At 37.0% G+C, this 20,945-nt stretch overlaps 1 protein-coding gene and 1 long non-coding RNA gene across 2 annotated transcripts in view; one reads left to right on the top strand and one right to left on the bottom strand.

The window, feature by feature from the left end:
• Window positions 1–20,945, bottom strand: part of LOC149576822 (uncharacterized) — a 190,752-nt gene that overhangs the window by 80,815 nt on the left and 88,992 nt on the right. The window contains exon 5 of the mRNA XM_089820298.1: window positions 9,107–9,254. Within this exon, the coding sequence (XP_089676424.1) occupies window positions 9,107–9,254 (148 nt within the window). The remainder of the gene's footprint in view (window positions 1–9,106; window positions 9,255–20,945) is intronic.
• The window catches only part of LOC149576823 (uncharacterized), a 188,149-nt gene that overhangs the window by 81,676 nt on the left and 85,528 nt on the right, over window positions 1–20,945 (top strand). The window lies entirely within an intron of this gene.

Raw genomic sequence — 20,945 nt, 5'->3', positions numbered from 1 at the left:
GGAAAGCCTGAGGTACCCTTGCTAAGAGTTACACATGGAAGATTTACTCAACAAACAGTAAGGAACAAGAGGCCATATGAAGCATCACAATAGGTGTAATTATTTCACTTCACATATAAAGAAAGCAACATGCCCGGCTATGAGGCCTTTCGGGTTGCAGCCATATACAATGAGAGTTACAGACTCAAAGTCCAAGCTTACATCTTCTATCTTCTTCTCTCTAAACTGATCATTTCCTATAGCTTCTTATATAGCCAGCCAAGCCACAAGTTGGCTAGTCAAGCATTTAATTACATTACAAGCCTAGTCTTGGAAGAGTAAACTAAAAACCCAAGCAAAGGATGACATAAGATCATGCGCTCTTAGGAATAGGTCCAAACACAAGTTAGGATTCAGTTCCCAACTACGCAAGATGCCACGCCAATATAGGAAACTACACCAAAGGAAATAGCATGCCTCATTGGATGAAAATTGTAGGAAACAGAGACCACAAAGAACGGCACTAAACTTGACGAATATGAAACATCAAGAGACACACATTTAGGACAAAGATCTAGGATAGGTCCTCAACATGATATCAACTGCACACAACCTGAACCCAAAAGTAGCAATGGCTACTTTGCGAACTCCAGACTGGTATAGAAAACAATAAATATTTTTGGTTGATACAAGAATGCTCAAAGACCCAAGATACTCCAACATCATTTTTCTTACTAAAATTTTCCTCCCTCTTATGGCTCAAAGTGGGTTTGTCATCCTTTTTCTCTCTTTAATGAGTATCTTTTGTTTCCTTGGTTAGCTCTCCTATAAGCATTTTAGATTTCATCTATCTGATATAGTAGGTTTCATAGGCATTTCCTTTACCTATTTGGTTGGGTTTTCTATGGTCCTTGCTTGGATTTTCTATGGTCTTTGCTTGGGTTTTCTTTGGCCTTTCTTAGGACTAGCTTCTATACTCTTTCAGGCTAGGTTGGTTAGTTAATCCCTCCTCTAAGGTTTTCTTGTCTCCATCGGGTCATTTTTTTCCTTTTGTCTCTTTTTGGTGTCCAGGGTTGTCCTTGGAGGATTTTTCTTTTCTTTTCTTTGGATTATAGGGTTCCTTTCCCAAAGCTCTTCTAGGGTTTGGCCATTGGGCTTTTTTGAAAGCTTTCTTCCATGTTTATGTTTCTTGTAGCTTTTTTACTGTTTATGAGCATGAATACTACTTTGAATCTTGTTATTCTTTATGTAAGGCCTTCTGCTTCTAAATGGCTTAGTCTTATATTTCTAAATGCTAATGAAGGTAGGTATGTGTATCATTTATTCTTATCTACATTAATATTGTGAAACATAACACTAATTTCTTTCAATGGTGTTTATTTTTTGTTGCTTATGCTCTGATTTAAACTGTTATTGTTGATTATACTTTATCTTTTGGAAATGTTCACTCTATCTGGTTATTATATGGCAAGTTCTATTCAGCTTCAATTTAGGAAGGTATGAAAGTATGTGGAGTTGAAAATCATTCTATGTAATGTTCTCGAAATTCAAAATTAGCATAATCTAGTTAAGTTAGCTATATTACCCTATGTTCTAATATCTCAGTTTTCATGGACAAGTCTCTATGGAAGGTAAATAGAATTGATCCCTACAAAAAATCTTTTCTAAAAGTATTTTGATAGAAGTATCAACTCAAGATGTTCTAGAAAATGTTTCTTAAGAATAAAGTTTGATAATATACAAACATGCCTTCTAACTAAATTTAAAAAGTTTTGAATATGCTTATAAAGGATTACAATTATGGATATTAAGCTTCTCACAAAGATCTTATTCAAATATGTTGAGTTCTTACAAAACATAAAAAGATTGGTAGGTAAGAGCTAGACATACAAGTCCAAAAGGATGGATAACAATGACATGTATTTTAATTACTCACATTGTAAAGAAGGAATGCCTTCTGAAACCCCTCAATATGAAGAGGGCTATGTAAATATCATTATTGATTCTTTGTATCCCATTGAAGGGAATCTCAAATACTGTGACGAGAAGACATGCCTTCTCAAAATCCCCAATTAAATTGGGATCCATGTATTTTCTAGTTAATAGGATGCAATGTTCAAGGCTAACCAAAGGTTTTCTTCCTTGTTCTTTTTTCCCCGGTGCTTGCACTTTGAATAGGGTAACTATATGAAAATTTAAAATTCAAAATTAATAAAACATATGGCAAATGCATTTTATCAAGCAAAAAAAAATTATAAAATAAATAATTGCTTTTGGATTGACCAAACCATAGTTCAACATATCATTGTCAGCAACTTATCACAGTAGGCAAAAAGAAAGATATCAGGAAATATTGACGATAAGTAAGAAACTTATTGAGAAAATACTGGGAATTTAAAACATTGCTTAAAATTAATTAGAAATTCATTTTTTTGCAAAATTAGATAAGGAAACTCATCTAATGAGTAAACAAACCTAACAAGCTGATCTAGATATATATGAATGCAATAGGTAATATAATCACATCCTCATGTGGAATGTTGATGGCTAGTAGAGATAGTGTGGTAGTCTAAACTCTGAAGCAAACTAAAAATAAAAAATTGTCTTAGTAAAACTATAAGCAAATAGAATTACAATATCAAAAGAGTCGACCCTTTCTCTCCTCTTCAAACCTGTTTTTGCAATCAAAAATATTATGTTTTGCTCTTTTTTGGGCTGTTGTGTATATGAATCTGTGGTAGAAAAGTTTCTGACTTATCATGATAAAAAATCAAGTTATGCTGATATTTTGCCAGTTTCTCTGTGATCCTTCGAAAAATTTCCATGATATTTTCCTACCAGAAAGTTGTGTAACTTATGGTGCCACAGATCTTCTCGAGATAAGTGAACTTATTGCAGAGATATCTGCAATATTTTAATTCATGGATCAAACATTGTATTAGATCTCAAATTCGATAGACGCACTGCCTTGATAATTTATCATATATTTATTTATTTATTTTGTTATTCCTAGACACCTCTGTCCATCCATGAATAACAATGTGATTTCTAAAACATTATTTTCTTTCTGCTTATATGAACCTGAATTTTTTGCATCCTTCAAACTCTCTCATCCTGATGATGGATAATGGAATATGATCTGAAACGCTGACGTTGAAAAAATGATACACAATCAATCCCAGAAGCATACTAGCATGATCATGGATTGTGGAGACCTGCTATCTTTAAAACACAAATAGTTTATCTATCTACACATTGAATACTTTATGCTTAACATAAGAGCCTAAACCTTTTATTAAAAATCACAAGGGGAATTGTAGTACTTCATTTAAGAGTTCCTTCCTTACTGAAATATGTTAGCACTTTACCTATTAACATTTCTCATTTCTCATTTTTTCTGACAATTTTCATATTGTTTGAGCAGCAATGGCAAAAAATATCATTAAAAAAAAAAAAAAAAATGGGAAAAACCAAACAACTGCATATGTACACTTTCTATAAGATAATAATTACAAACTTTGTTGTCTCTACTTTGCCGTGCATACATAATAGCTATGTTACCAAATTCTTCCTTGGCAAGTCCGAAGTCCGGTCAAATCCTTGCAAAAGTCTGGTCCTTATCATATCCTAGCAAAGGTCTACCCAAATTCTGTTAGACAAACCTGGCACAAATTTTTCTGTTTTTATGGCAAATTTCCAAATCTGCAGCAGGGCCCAGGCTGAATTTCGCCAAAAATAGATTTTTTTAACTTTTTTGAAGTATTTTTGGTCTATCTTAGTCAATCCAACCCTCCAACCCTGAAATAGACCACCAACAAGGCCAAAAAGAGAAAACATATGCCAAAGAGACTAAAACATTAATATTATATATGGTGGTATATTTTTCTATGTTGCTTTACTATTAGCATAGTGGGGTATGAACTTAAACACACACACACACACACACACACACACACACAGCATAGTGGTGTATGAACTTAAACACACACACACACACACACAGTTTTTTGTAGGGACAAACCCAAGATGAATTCGAACCAACCCCAAAAAAATCTTGAACAAATTTCAAACCCAAATCTCAAACCCACATCCGAACTGGCAACTTAGCATAATAGCCATTAATTTAATTTTTCTATGACCTTTCACCCATAATCTTAGGGGATATCATTACATAAAAATTATTTTCTGGAAATGTTTTGCATAGAATGTTAAAGATTTAGATATCAAGGATTACGATTCAGGAAGCATATAAATTCATAATACCTTAAATTTATCAAGGAAATTCCAATAACTCACCAAAATAAACAATTCTGTAATGTCATGACTGTATATGGAGTAGAAAAGCCCCAATATCATACAATTACACATGATACGGAAATTATCAATTGAATAATATCCATGTGGCATAATAAATTACATAAAAATTGTAAAGTTTATAGCCCAGAAATCAATGGTGATAAAAAGCAATATGAAGGAGCCAAAAACTGAACCAATAAACACCAGAAATATCCTGGGAAAAACCCAGCCACACGACAAAAAATATCTTTATTGATAATGAAATGATAAAGTGTACAATATCCTTCACTTGATGTGAACATCTAACAATAGGAGAGACTCTTCACATTATAACCTAAGGTCTCTTGAGATTCTCATAACTCCTATAATTAATTATAACTCTTTGAATATTCATGCCTCAATGCACGTGAATGACACATGTCATTTACATTTAATAATACAAATTAAAATTAAGTGTCCTTTTCAGCTGAAGATAACAATAACGGTAATAACGTCCAAATTTTGAGAGATAAAGATCTCCATTGCAGCTACAAACTTTAACACTCCCCCTTAGTAAGAGAGACATCTTTGACTGAACAGTCACATAAAGCTGCAAAAAAAATGTCAATGATAAATTCTGATCATATGAATTCAAAACATAATTCATGGAATTACGCAACATGAACACTTGTAACAATGAATCATATTCATGGAATCACTCAACATGAAAACCTATAACAATGAGTCATATTCATGGAATCACTCAACATGAAAAGATTTGCAAGACTCACAACTAAGCCTTTATTCACAGACTCTCTCAACGTGAATTGTCATGGAATCTCTCAACATGACATTCAACTCCCATCACGGAATCTCTCAAAGTGATGACATCATGGCCTCTCTTAGCATGATGTTCACTATCGCATAGTGAAAGAATTATCATACAAGAATAGAAATAGGCATAATAAAAGAAAGATTTGGTTCCATTTAAGTCTCAAATTTTACAAATACCACAAGCATCGCAATCATAAATGAGAATGAAGGAGATTTCTTAAGCACTCCCTCTTAATTATGAAGCCTCCCTCTGAAGCTAAAATCTCCCTCTAAAGCTCAGCATCTCCCTCTAGACTATAATCTTTATCTTGTTGCATCCTGCAACCAAGAGAGATTATTAAAATCAACTATTAATTGATCATAAATATCAATGCTAAAAACATACTATTTCCAGTTAAGAATTTATGATTTATGCAAAGTAAATAAAATACTTATCTCTATACTAGTGAGAAACCATAGTCCAGCCAACAATGGCTATAGCCATTTCTGGCACAATAGTTGGCATCTCAAGAGCCAAACTTTTATTTTTTTCATTACAGTGCTTTCCTCCTTATAACTTCAACATTAAAAATCTGATAATATTGATTCAAGCTATACTAGGAGACAGCGAAATATACAAGAATAAATTCCGAAGATAAACAGACATGGACCAAGAATGACAAAAGTCTACAAATACGAGTCCAACTATAGACAATTGTTTTCTTTAATTTGGTTGATACTTGCAATCTTTTCTTTTCCTAGATGAGATATGCTCCTACCGTTATGACATGCCCAGCCTTCTTAAAATAACCTAATACAAGGATAATGATAGTCAATGGTTACTAAGACATAATCCAATTTCCAATAGCTAGGTAATCACGCTTCTCAAATTTGCAAGTGCTCAATTAACACCTTCCTAGACAAAAAGAAGCAGTGTTGACATGATTCATGAATACACATACTATCTCATGCCAAGCTTTTTAGATAGACGAAGGTCCTATTGCCTGCTACTCTAGTAATGTGTCCTGACACTGAAGACCCGTCATGACTATTTAGGAAAATTGACGTAGACAATCATCAATTTAAATACCATTGGCTTCTATAGACAACTATTGTGAAAGAACGAAGCCGCAACACTAATAATATTAATCATGGTGGAATGAATCATTATAGCAACCAACTTGAATAGTGGTGACCGCATAAATCGACGAAGATCAAGAAAAATTGATGATCCAATTAAAATTGTCATGCCTTCATGCATGTAATATGACACACGAATACCATAACTAAAGACTTAAGGGAGCTATCAAATCATGCATACTGTAACTGCTCAAAGTTCTCAATGCCAAATTTCCAATGTATTCGGAAAATCTCGACAATCTCCAAGGTGGTGTTGTCACTCGAAACTCATGCAAAAACTTGTCAGAGTGAATGTGTTAGGGGAATGAACAGATGAGAAATGCTATGAAAGAAAAAACACACAATAAGCATATCTTACCTTCAAAATTGTCGATCCAAGTTTCTCTGTGAAATCAATCAAAGACGAGGCAAAGACTTACCTGTGAAATGTCTCCACCATTCGAATGCTTCTTCTATGAATCCTTTGACCTATTCCATTACCTTAGTAGGATTTCAACTTCTATTTCCGCACCCCAATCTTTCTATCAACAGGCCACAACTTTGCTCCCTCACTAATACCTCAACTTGTATTGCAGGCCAGAGATTTCTGAAAACTTGCAAGCTTCTCTACATAGACCCCTGCTCAGAATAATGGCTGATGATTTCTCCAACATCAAAAGACATTGTCCTCATGTAAAGAAACATTCCTACTATATAAATCAGCGGTGCAAACAAAAATAGTCCCTGACAGTGCAGAATCACATAGAGCAAACACCACATGAATTTCTACATAAAAGTCAGGACGCTTGGAGGTTGCCCAACTCTACCCTACATGTGGCTGCTCTTGCTTTTCCCATGCCTCAAATGCGGTGAAGACAAAGGCGATGGTGAGCTATGTGCACTGCTTGACAAGCGGTTGAATGCATGCAATTTTGTACCGCCTTTAACTTCATTTCCTCAAACCTCCTTCATCCATAATGACAAGAACAAACACCACTAGAGAATCTTTAACGGCACGGGAGATATTTAAAAACTTTGAGAAGAAGATCAACATAAAAAGACTCCAGTGATCATTTTCAGAGAATTAGACCATGCAACCAAGAGACCACAAAAAAAATAGAGGCCTTCACTTTTCGACTAGTAGAATGAGTATAGCAAAGATCACCATTGAATATACAATACATACACGGCTTGAGAGTTGGCACTTACACAAAAACACAATGAGATCAAGAAAACAGATGATCCTCGACATAGCATCAATATGATACAATTACACATAAACATTGATCAATAATAAATAACACCCAAATTAAGAGATACACCGAGAAATCACAGAGAATATAAGCAACATCATATAAAAACAATCTGAACAAGAAAACCTTCTTATAAGCTGATATCTAACCTGGCTCTAATACCATGCTAAGTTTTTAGCCCAGAAATCAATGGTGATAAACAGCAATAAGGAGCCAAAAACTGAACCAATAAACGCCAAAAATATCTTGGGAAAACCCTTCAAGAATGAAGGGAAAAACCCAGCCACACAACAAAAAATATCTTTGTTGATAATGAAATGATCAAGTGTACAATATCCTTTGCTTGATGCAAATATATAACAATAGGAGAGACTCTTCACATTATAACCGAAGGTCTCTTGAAAGTCTCATAACTCCTATAATTAATTATAACTCTTCGAATATTCATGCCTCAATGCACGTGAATGACACATGTCATTTACATTTAATATTACAAATTAATCTTAAGTGTCCTTTTCGGCTGAAGATGACAACGATGGTAATAACGTCCAGATTTCGAGAGATAAAGATCTCTATGGCAGCTACAAACTTTAACAAAAACTGTCTTATGGAAATGTTTTGCATAGAATGTTAATGATTTAGATATCAAGGATTAGGAAGCATATAAATTTATAACACCTTAAGTTTACGAAGGAAATTCCAATAACTCACCCAAAGCAAGCAATTCTGAAATGGTATGACTGTATATGGAGTAGAAAAACCCTAATACCATACTGTTACACATGATACGGAAATTATCAATTACATAATATCCATGTGGCATAATAAATTACAGAATCTATTAATTGATTAGTTATGGTCCACTTCCCATTACCAATTCTTCAAGACATTATACTAGTCTTATTGTTTTCCCAGTAAACTAATATGTGCTCACTGAGCTGCACTCCAAAGTATATTAAAATTCAGTTCATTGATTGTAAAACTGTTATTTGATAAGATATTTTTATGCAATGTTCATTATGCATAAAAAACTACAAAACTAAGTCAGAAACAAACTGATACATTTCACACCTAGGGATTCAAATGTTCTAGTCTGTTATTTCTGAAACTTTCACAGCTCTAGTTGATGTGGCTCTCTCTTGTTCCAATCAAGTTCCCTACGGTTTCTTATTGTACATTTTTCAACAATGCTGACATACATGTTTTATGGTGAACCCTTCATCATATTTGAGACCAGACAAACTTTTGAAAATCATTTTACTTAAAATTCTATTTATTTATTTTTTGTTTTTTATCTAACATCAAGATATGTATCTCGACTAGAATGATCTTTCTAGGGTTCCATACATTTTTGGTCAAAAAACTATTGTTTTCATTACCGTCATACAACCAATTATTTCTGGTCCTTGCATCAATTACAATTCAAGATTTCTATATGGTCAGAAAATTGGACTAAACTATTTTCTATGGCAAATTCTGCTCACTTATGAGCTCTTTTGCTCAATAGTTGCAAGCCAAGTGATATGTTGCATAGTTCACTATTCTTAGCGAAACCATGATTTCAAGAGACAAGAAGTTCCTCTCCGTACTACCATCTTTATGCTTGGGAAACAAAGGTCTCCAAAAATATTAATCAAGTAATTGACATTTCAAAAAATAAAAAGTACCTCTGGGCGAACTAGCTCCAAATCGTGAGTGGAACAAAATGTAGAGCCATCTGGGAGTTTATTGAATATTCTAAATGTCAAGCATATCTTCGCATCAACAAGCTCACATGGTGTTGGCCCAGTCAAAACCAACCTTACTGCAAATACCCTGTATCACACAATAAGAGTGCAATGCTAATAGAATGAACATTACAAGAATGCAAGTATGATGAATATGAAACCTTGTAAGGCACCAAATAAGTCAAGGAAACTTTATGCAAAACTGACATCATAGAAAAGTACAAATAATCTAAATAGCATATTCATTAATGATTTAGCCATCCCTCATTGCTATCAGTGGGGTATGCCTAACTTTTAAAGTTTTATCAGTTAATTATAAAATTATAAGGGATAATTTACTATTATAAAATCAAATTTGTGAAAGATCATAGTATTTTTCATTTATATCAACATGGACAATTTAATTTAAGCTTCAATCAGAGAGTTGTCTCGTTATTATTTCTGATAATAATCCTTGCTATGAATTGACTTTTATCACAGAGCCATAGTTTTAAGACTGGATAGCTTCTCTATCTTATTATAATTCATTCTATCTTATTATAATTCATATATACTATAGTAGAAATCCATTTACTTGGCATTGGCATGGAAAACTAGTGGCTCAAATGGAATTCAATCGCTCAGGTTTAAAACGGAATTATCTTGCCAAAATGGCTATCAAATTGTCCCTTATTGAATAAATGAAATACATAAACTTTGGTAGATATTGTTTTCTGAGTAAATTTAACAAGAAATAAACCTTTTGTGTTCATTTTTTACTTGTCTGGCAACTTTAACAAGAATTCATCAACACAATAAAAGATAAAATCATAAATAATTTAATGATATTTTGCAAATCTGCATTCATGTTTTTTAGTTGTAGCATTTTCAAAATCACAAATTTTATATGGGAATTCACAATTTGAAAGGTTGGGATTTAAAATTCAGGGAAATAAAACAAATAGTTATAAAAGTTGAAACAAAGGCAATACTTAAAACTTTAATGTCTTGTGCAGATGGAAAACGATTTAACTAATGGAAAAGGAATATACTTAAAACTTGATTCTGATATTGCATTCACAAATAAAAGGATGCACCCCAAACTTGAATAAGGGATGAAAAATGGTTCCACTTAGAATAAAACAAACCTTAAATGCTCAAGAAAACTAAAAAGCTAGGTTAAAATAACAAGGTCGAGACCCCATATAAATCGAGTCCACTTGTTCGTGCAAACTTTGAACCCACCTTAAATATCTTGCTAAGAAATTATAGTCAGTGCCATGTTCCTCAAGATTCCCATTTTTCATTCTCTTAACCCCTCTACAAGCAAGAGCAATGTGGTTCAGCCAATGGATGCTTCTAGTGTGCCACACAAGCAATTATTCTGTCTTATCTCATAAACAATTATCTACAAGCCACCTCCATAAAATTACGACAAACAAAGCTCATTTGTAGGATGTCTTTCGCCACCAAAGATGTTGGTTGATAATTAAACAACTATCAATGACCATCTGATGGTACCAACAAAAATGTAAAACAAGGTTGTGCATCATAATCTCATGGTTGTATGTTGCACATAGTTGGCCGACAATATTTAGATTGTAATGTCCCCATTTTCATGAGCATCAAAGTTCAACGGATTAGCCTATTATTTTTATCCTCGTAAGCTAGCATGGTGGATTAGAGTGTCTAGTTTGGGAGTTTGGGAGCTCTACAAGTGGTTGTTGTAAGTGTTCATCTCACCAGATCTTTCATTTGCTCTGATGCATTGAAATTTAAAGGTTTCTAGTTCTGTTTAGAGGGACTTGCTATTAATAATAAATTAAAGGATGTTAGAGAAGGATCCTTACTGTTATTAGTAATGCAGTTGGATGCATACTAGATACAATGGTTAACTTCCAAATTCAAACAGAAACAAGAAATAATGATTATTTCTGGAGTTAAGTTATTTTAATTATTAATAAAGTAATACTTTATTAATAATTAATTATAAAGTTGTATTTTCACTTTACGTGAATGGGGCCACTTAATGACTTAAAAGTCATTTAAAAAAGTGCATCACAATGATATAAAGTACTTTATTTTTTAAGTGGTCATTTAAATGACTTAAGTGAAATTATAGAAGCATTTAATGATTTTTTATGAGTCTAAAGGCCTCAAGATAAATTGACGTAATTGGAGATGAATATAAAAGGCACAAAAGAAATGAAAAAGGGTATCATCAGATCATCTTTTTGTTCTTGTGTGGTGGGAGAGCTCCTCTCTTGGAGAAGGAAAACTAGGGCTTTGGAACTTCTTTGACGAGAACAAAACTCTCATTGATTTGCATTCCTGAGGTTGTAAATGATCTTCTGAAGGCTTGCCTTTCAAATTGGCTTCACTCAAGAGTCAACAATGCGCTTCATTTTAGAATTAGCAAGGGTTTTAGTGAATTTTGCAAATCAGATGATTATGATAATTGATGATAAGATAAATTAACATAAGATAATAATATTAATGTCCAACAAAAGACCACAAAAGGTCTATGGGACTGAGACATTACAACAAGACAATAGGCCACAGCAGGAGCACCAAACGGTGTCCAAGAAAGTGAACAACAAAAAGCCTGAAGAGGAAAATAAAGGTGCAGAGAAAGGCCAAAGCAAAGACTAGGGGTCTTTCAATGGCGAAAAGAAATCAGTCACAGATGGATAAGACTGTGGGTGGACATGAGCCCTGATCTATCTCTGTGAGCTCTTGGAAGAAGAGTGTCGCTAACATAAGAAACTGTTGCGGAGTCTGACAGACCTGGAATGACCGGTAGAACTGGTAGAAGTGAACGACCTTTTCACACCATGTAACGGAGATAAGGGTGAGAAAAAGGCAGTAATGAGCTGATCAGAGGTTTGTCAGGAAGGAAGTAGTGACTATAAAGTACTCTCGCACAGTAGGGTGGCCTTTTGAAGATAAAGCGCAAGACATTGCTGATCACTGTAACTGAAGAAAGTTGAAAGAGAAAAACAATCTCGGAATAAACAATAGAATCTCCCTCTGATCTCATAAAAGATAGGGCAACGGAAAATAAAGTGAGTCTCTTTCTCGAACTCCGCTAAAGTACACAGCTTATAGATCCATTCTCCGCTATCAATATGATGGTCAATCTGAGCCTGAAGACAATGAGAACCAACTTTGAAGGACCCCAAAGAGAAACGCAGGGCATGACACCACCGTCGAGAAAGGTAACTAGGACGAATAATAATCCCATCACAGATCTCCATAAAATGCTCAACATAGAAAGCCATCCTCAGACATAACCCACTAGGAGGGTTAGTCCAGGTGGTGATAATATACTATCTGTAGATATCCAGTCTAACATGCTCTTTTTAACTCTTGTCTAGAGGGTAGGAGATGAGCAGGGGCATTCAAAAAGAACTGATAAGGAGGGAGGCGGTCAATATCAATCCCAATCGAGCTTAGCAGAGAAAATGCATGCGCATACCAGCAATGAGCTCAAGAACAAGTATTAGAACCCGCAATAGCAACAGACGAGCAATACGCCAGGTAGGAGTATTTATCTCGTACTCCAACCAAATCCGCAAAACCACAAAGGCGATGAAGAAACCAAACCATATCAAAAATGGCTGCAAGACTAAAGGGATAAGCACCAAACTCAGCAAGATTGATACTATGAGGAGTGAACCTGTGACATCTAATGATACGTCGTAAAAACAAATTTTTTACTCGTTTGATCGAGGCCCAATCAAAAACCAAGAGAGAGCCCCCAAACCACAGAGCCATAGAGAATAGTCGGCCGAACAATGGAGTCCAAGAGGGAAAACTTGGACAAGGTATCTTGAAAATGGTGTCTGAAACACTGTTTCTCAAGCATAGCAAGAGAACCCATATCCTTACTAACTCTGGACTGTATCATCAATCTCATACGGAAGCGGCGTCCAGAGAACTTCACTCCCAGATACATAAGAAGTAATCTCTATCTCTTGTCCCTGAAAGAAGAAGTGAAGATGAGAGGTCTTTAAGCAATTAAAGACCATAACCTAAGTCTTATCCGGGTTAACCACAAGCTAGCATTGATCACAAAAGGAAGCCAAAACATCAAGAAGCCTGTGTAAACTCTCTGGAGAAGAAGTAAGAAGAACCACATCATCCGCAAAAAGAAGAATGGAGATCAAGACGTGGTGTAAGTAGCAACCGTCCCCTAGGAGCGAGGACTTTAGAAGGAAGTCTTCAAGTTCGTCAATATACAAATCGAACAAAGTGCGGGAGAGAGGGCAACCTTGTTTAACACCAATGGTGCTATGGATTGGAACTGATAATCCCTCAGGAGTCCTAAATCTACCTGCCCCAGTTTCGTATAATCTCATGATAGCAGTAAGTAACATTGCCAAAATCCCAATCGCACGAAACCTTTGAAATAGAACCATCCTAGGAACAGAATCAAAACCCTTGCGAAAATCAACAAAACAGCAGTATACTTTTGCCAATCTATGTCTAGCCTCCTCAATAATAGCCCGTGAAATGGAAATGTGATCCATCGTCTAATAGTTAGCCCGCAAACAAGCCTGTCCTCTAACTCTACAATCTGTCCTGTCAAGCTCACTCAATAACATAGCATTCAGGGTTGTAGCATATAGTTTGGCAAACGTGTGTCAGATCATAATGGTCCTATAATTACCAGGATCAAAGACAGGACCGGTCTTGTGAATCAAATAAATCAAATGCCTTGACCAAGAAACTGGAAAACCAGTGCAAAACACTCTATTAAAGAGTGTAGAGAGATAGGGGCCCAGAATTGAGGCACCAAACTTGAAGAGTTCAGCCTGGAACCCCTCCTCATATGTCACTCTGCTTCATCTCATGGATCTGATGGCCTCGTAAATGTTAGAAGGGGTGAACAAATGACAATACGGAGGTGGAATAGGGTGGATAGAAGGCTGCCCAGGAATGTCATAAAGTGTTAAAAACTATAACTTCGATAATCATGCTAATCTGATTGTACAGATCACATAGATCTGATCTAGCATTATATATATCCTCCTATAAAGGCATTATCGGCATCTCTTTAGGGATAGTGATTATTAAAGATAACCTTAACTATAGTTAGTTAATGTCTTTAGTAAATTATATTATTCATTGACCACCGATTATGGGAGTTATATTATAGGGCCGACCTAGATAGGGTCATGTCCCTTCCAGGGGCATGCCCTTTGGTCACCTTATATATATGAGATAGAAATGTGGATAATGAACATACAATACAAAGAAGTTTGTTCATTAGCATTCTCTGCCTCATTCGAATAAGCAACAAAATATATTTTATTGCAGAATTATCATATAGGAAGAAGGACTAATATTCGTCTGCAATTGATCAAGACCATCTCCAACACTATATAGGTTATACATCAGTTTGATTTACAAGAAGAATTTGCAAAAACTTTACATAAAGAGCCATAGTGTGAGAGGCAAGGGAGCTAAAGTCAAAGATGGAGAACGGAGGGTGAGAGCGAGGAAACAAGGTGTGGCAAAAAAGCTAGGGATTGTGGATAAGTGTGGAGCATAGGGATTTACACTAGAATGCGATAAAGGATCGTTTCTTACCGCGAAGAAAATGGAGGTAAGAAACATGCGGGTGAGCAAAAGTGAGGGATGAGCATCAAAAGTAGAACGCACTGAGCAATGGAAAGCTTTGCAGTCAACATCAAACCATTGGTTCATAGGGCATGTATTACGGCGTTTGCTTCGAGGGGAGAGCGAAAAGCAGTGAGGTATGGAAAGGATGACAGACTTTCAAATGGCCGACGCAAGAAAATCAAACATGGAGGTCTCACCAGAATCAATAAAGCACACACGATTAAGGAGCCTTGAAAGATGAGAGGAAAAGAGCTCACTGTCACCATCAAGGAAGCAGAAGCAAGCCGAGGGACGAGTAGCGCGAGGAAAGAGGTGAGAAGACTGAAGAGGAGGCGATGAGTGAGAAGAAATGCGAATACTGAGGAGAGCATGGTCCGCAAGAGGAAGGCGTAAGATGATGAAGGTGTGAATGAAGGGGATAAAGGAGGGAAAGGTGAGGGCATAGTCAACAACGCTAGCACCCCCACAATGAGGCCAACAAGTGAAGAGCTCAGAAGTAGGAAAGCATGGAAGACCATTCAAGATCACAAGACCAGAGGACTCACAAAGCTACAGAAGATGGTGACCATAACAAGAATTCGGCCCAAGAGCATCATTAGAAATACACTGAAGTCCCAAAGTAGTCGGATCAATCTCTGTAGAGCAAATGGAATCAGAGCAGCGGTCATAAAGTGGAGTCTGGAGTTCTCTGGTCCTCGTATTGAAATCACCAAAAATGATGATGTCCCCCAAAGCAACGAACCGAGAGATACTCTCACATAGGTCAACATAAGGGTCACCGTCCTAGGTACCATGGATAGCATAATGAGAGGAAACTGGCAGGAGAGCAGACAACAATAAAGAAATCTCTCTGACGGTGACTCTTAAGGTCCATACGGACTCACATGTATCTGGCCTACGTATCATAATGGACAACAAGAGTAAAGCTGAAAATATCATCTCTAATCAAACAAGTCATGTCACCAAACCCACGGACCCCACCAGAAGCACGAAACTCCTCTCTATAAACAAATAACCACTAATAACCTGTAAACCCTGGAAGAGGATGCACAGAACTCTCATGAGTCTCAATGATGACAAGTATATCAGCGGACCCCACCGCATTGTGGAAGAGAAAAGGTAATGACCATAGAGAACCATTACCATTCCAGCAGTTAAAAAGAATATTAGTTAGCTGGTTGTGTGTCATTCTCTTCAATACATGGGGTTTTATCGTTGCTTCCAAAGGCCGTGTAGTGTCAAAGGAGTTGATTTTATAGTGTTATTAGTTCATCATTTGGAGTGGCTAGACTTCTATTAGTAGCATAATGTATTGATAGTGTGAAGAACTCATCAGCCAATGCCTAGCATCCATGAATAAGGGTTTACCATTGTCGGACTAATCTCCATGTTGTCAGCAAAATCATGTGTTTTCTAATTGTTGTTAATGTTAATCATGTAGTTGGTAGTTAGAATTACCGAGGGCTGGATAGTTGTAGTCATGAGGGTTTGTGTCACACCCCCTCAAAGACTATATGTACACTCCCTCAAATGTGGTGCAGGTACACCCAAGCAAGCAATAAGGACCATGAAGGAAATGAAGGCATATGAGGGAGAATATGGACCAAATCAAGTCAATTGCAAATTGTTAAAGCCAATCATGGCATTTGAAGGCAAAAATAATTACGTCATGGTTAATCGTCCTAAGGGTCCGATAAGGACCCTATCAGGACCTTAGGACCAAATCTTTGTAAAAGGGGGTCAATAGCACCCTAAGGAATTTGAATAGGTTTTGAAAGTCAATAATGATGTATTAATCCTAAGTGAATAAAAATATCTAAGTGGAGGGGTTAGAAGATAGGAAAAATGAATAAATTGTAAGTTATAATTTCGAATTTTTGAACTATAACGTCTAGTGAGGATTAGGAAGCAAATTAAGTTTGTTTTTGTGTTTAATGATTTCCAACCAATTGGAAATGGTTTGGGAGGCTGAAATATACTTGTATAAGCCTAATCAAGGTGTGGAATGAGTAGTGGTGGAAGATTGGCATTCAAATTGTATGGATTGTTCATTAATCAAGCAATAAAGGCAATTTTTCTTGCAAAATTTGATGGTTATTTGAATTTTGTATTATAAAAGAGTGTTTAAATTATATGATCATACCATTTACAATATCTTTGAAGTCCTTACATGATTGTTTGATCAGTTTTGAATCATACTCACATTTTGGTGCTGATAGGTGTAAGGGTTTTGAGTTTTCTTGACATAGTTTTGATTGGAATCATAATAACTTGGTCCATAACTTGAATGGCCCTCTAATTCTCAAGAATAGACTCATTATAACATGTATTATAATGTTTTAACATAATACATCAGTGTAACAAGGGGACGCATCTCCCCACCGAAACCAAGCCACACCTGAGATGGGGACGCACTCGAGACGGGGGGACAGCGTCTTGGAGTCTTGGGTGGCGCCACTCAAATCGCCACCTCCAACAGAGATGGCGAGACGTCTCCATGTCCCCTGTGGGTGCAGGGGGATGTGCAACAGGATGCCGATGTAGTCAAAATAAAGTAACTATTGTTTAATCCTTGTTAAAGCTTAGTTGGACTGGGTATTTTAAGAGGTGAGGGAATGTCTCAGTTGGTTTTCCCAACCAATCGACCCTTCTATAAGTACTTGGAATATGGACAATGTACTCATGATGTTTTTGGTATTAATAAAGAAACCATTTCCTCGCCTACTGGTATTGTGGTATTAAAGGTACATTCTATGCTTTACTTTCTATGTATCTCAATTGTGTTATTTTGTATGATTAGCATATCTTTGTGAACTTGAGTGATATTTCCACTCTACGTTTTTTGCGTCGTTTCCTAAGTCCGAACCTAGAGGTCTGCAGGATGGAGTAATGGGAAGGCCCTTTGTACTGCTCATCCAAGTAACAAATAGTGATAGGGAAGAGGAAAAAACCAAGGAAGATCAGTTGACACGTGATCAGGTGATGGCCTAGGAAGTTGTGGTCGATCAGTATGTATGAAGGGAAGCCCATGAGAGAACCGTCCCTGAAGGTACGGTACGCGACGAATTTTCGGTGCCACCAGCAGTGTACGATCTCTTGGGAGAGATTTCTCGCCTATTAGCATGCAATTTGTTACGAGTAGAAGAGGAAAGAGCTGAGACAAAAAGGGAATGGAAGAGACAACAAGAACTCGAGCAGTTTTCTGAAAGGAGGAACATGAAAATTCCAAAAAGGGAAACACACAATAAAACCGTATCATGCCCCTGATTCCAAACATATATCCCAGGCGGGTACAAGGAGAAGAAACTGAGGAAGAAGTCACCTTGAGGACACTATGTCTCCAGCAGAAGGACGAGAGACATCATAACTTGAGGGGAGGACAAGGGGATTCCATAAGAATCCAAGAAGGGTCGATCGAGCATACAATCGAAGGTATAACAAATTTGGTCATCTCGAAGAGAATAACAAGGAAGTTGGGATACAGAAATCCAAATCCAAAGACACCTGCACAAAGAGATCTCTAACAAGAGCAAAGTCCAGAAGAACAAGATACTTTCAGTAATCAAGAATCAGGTTCCTCATCGAGAGCGAACTTCCAGTCAGGAGGAGGTGTTCCATCGAGAGGAGGTGCTCCATCCGGAAGAAGTGTTCCGATAGGAGGGAAAAAGCCCCACGTAATGGCAATAGACAAACAAAAATTGCCAAGGTTCACAGAGAATGGCTCGAAGGACCCCGCCTGCCACTGTAAAACATGCATAACAGTATGGCAAGCCAACGGAGAAAATGACCAGTTGAGTGGCTAAAAGCTTTCCCTCCCACACTAAGGAGTATAGCCATTGCCTGGTATACCGATCTAGAGGCAGCAAAGGAAAACACATGGAGTAATATCCGCACAGCCTTTGAGGAGGAATTTAGACTCCTAAGGGATGATGATCAAACAGTAACGGAGGTTTATAACACAAGACAAGCGAACAGTGAATCCGTTAAAACCTATACTAGAAGGCTAAAAGAGCTAATAGGGAAACTTGACAACAAGCCTGTGGATGGACTAAAGAAAAGATGGTTCATTGAAGGATTAACACTGTCCCTTAGGAAAATAATGAAAATAGTTCCACCGGCAACCTTTGGGGATGCATGTACTCGCGCGATGGACATAGAAGCGAAAGCAAAACTTCCAAAGCAAGAGGGCATGGAAGCACAACTGAGAGTTCCGAAGAAAGAAAAGGAGAATCCAAAACCATCCAAGCCCTGAGAAAAGACCTGAGGCAATTGATGAAGTGGCAGGGAGTAAGGAAGAAAAGAAAGGAGGGAACTCTAGAGCACTAACTACGAAAAAGAAGGCCATACTGAGAGTTCCGACGAAAGCAAAGAAGAATCCAAAACCATCCAAGCCCTGAGAAAAGACCTGAGGCAATTGATGAAGTGGCAAGGAGTAAGGAAGAAAAGAAAGGAGGGAACTCTAGAGCACTAAGTACGAAAAAGAAGGCCATACAAAAGGAGCATGCCCAAAGAAAGCATTTTGTGAGATTTGTCAAGTACTAGGGCACGCAACTAAAGATTGTCCCTACAATTTAAAAACACAGAGCGCTCAAGTACTCCTTACCCAAGGGGAGCAATCTACACCACCCTCCACCCCTCTGAAGAATACAGATACGGAAGCCTCACCAAGGGGATACAAAAATAACAGAAGAGGAAGTAATAATAATAGCAACAACAATAGCACTAACAACACACACCGACGTCCAATCCAGTATGACTCCAAGGGGAGGCCTATGATCCAATGTAGGAGATGCAATGAATGAGGACATTTTGCATGAGATTGCCAATGCAAAGGAGGACAAAATGGAGGGATGCTCTGTAAATGGTGTGGGCCAAGCAATCATGAGGATGTGACTTGCTCGAAATAGAAGGGGGTAAATATGATAGACATTGAAGATCCAGAAGGGGAAATTCTTGCAGTCACCAAGATGCAAGCTAGAAAATTAACCTATCCAGTTGCTACTACGAAGACGGAAAGATTTCAGGAAGCAAAGAGGGACATTCAAGATAACATGGGAGAGGAAGAAAAGACAAGGCTAGAAAAACCTACTTCCAATAGGGGTGTACCAAATATTGTGAGGCAAGTACTGGAAACCACTATCCCAATAAAAATCTTTGATTTATTAGAAACAAGACCCCAATTGCAAATAGTGCTAACTCAGGTGGAAAACCTGAAAGGGACAACTTCAAAGAAAGAGAAGGAGAAGTACAGACAGAAGAAAATACCCTATTCACTATAGGAATGGGGAGAACACCAACAGTAGTAGAGATGGAGATATTAGGGTGCAAGCTTTCAAATACCATTGTTGATGGAGGTTCCAGTGTAAATTATTTATCAGAAGAAACATGGAAGGAAATAGGGAAACCTACAATTTGGCCACCAACATTTCAACTAGTGGGAGCCAACCAACATGGAATCAAGAGTATAGGAACCTTGATGAGACAAAAAGTCATAGTGGGTACGCAATAATTTTTTCTAGATTTTGTGGTTATCACTTGAGAGAAGAAAGGGTACGATGCTTTATTAGGCAAGGGATGGTTGGTTGCAGCAAAAGCTACCCATAACTGGAAACGGAACACTATCTATTGAGTCTAAAGGAAGAAAGTACATCATAGATCTCAGGAACTAGTCAGTAAGTCAGGACATGGCATCAGACTCCGAAGGAGAAAACTATAAAGGGATGGAACCAAATGAGGAAGGGGTACTTAGACTAGGGGAATGCTCAGAGAACGACACAAGTTCCTTTAATGGATTATTCCACTGGCAAATGGGGGACTATGAAGTTTTCCATGCAGAATTATGTTGCAAATACAAGAATTTGAGTTAGAAGGAAGCTACCCGGAGGGGTACACAGAGTATAAAGAGAATAGGGCAATAAAGTTATCTATTCTAGATAATAAACCTATTGGAGACCTAGTAAATGGGTCTAAGTTAAAAGCATATGAAGAAAGGAACATACAGGCAACCAAATATTTTATAGGTACGGGAGGAGGAAAAGAACAAGTAATAAAAGCAAAAAGTGACGAACCAGAAAACGTTAACCCTAGTCCATAAAAAGAGGTCATGGTACTTAACTTAGCAGTCATACCAAAGGAAGCAACAGCCATACATCCTGCACCAAAAGAGAAGAGA

The sequence above is a fragment of the Cupressus sempervirens genome, chromosome 1, assembly GCF_028749045.1.
Source record: "Cupressus sempervirens isolate cs-2001-9-10 chromosome 1, ASM2874904v1, whole genome shotgun sequence".
NCBI classification, from domain to species: Eukaryota; Viridiplantae; Streptophyta; class Pinopsida; order Cupressales; family Cupressaceae; genus Cupressus; species Cupressus sempervirens.
The sequence above is the reverse complement of the archived record's forward strand: the minus strand, read 5'-3'. Positions and strand labels throughout refer to the sequence as shown.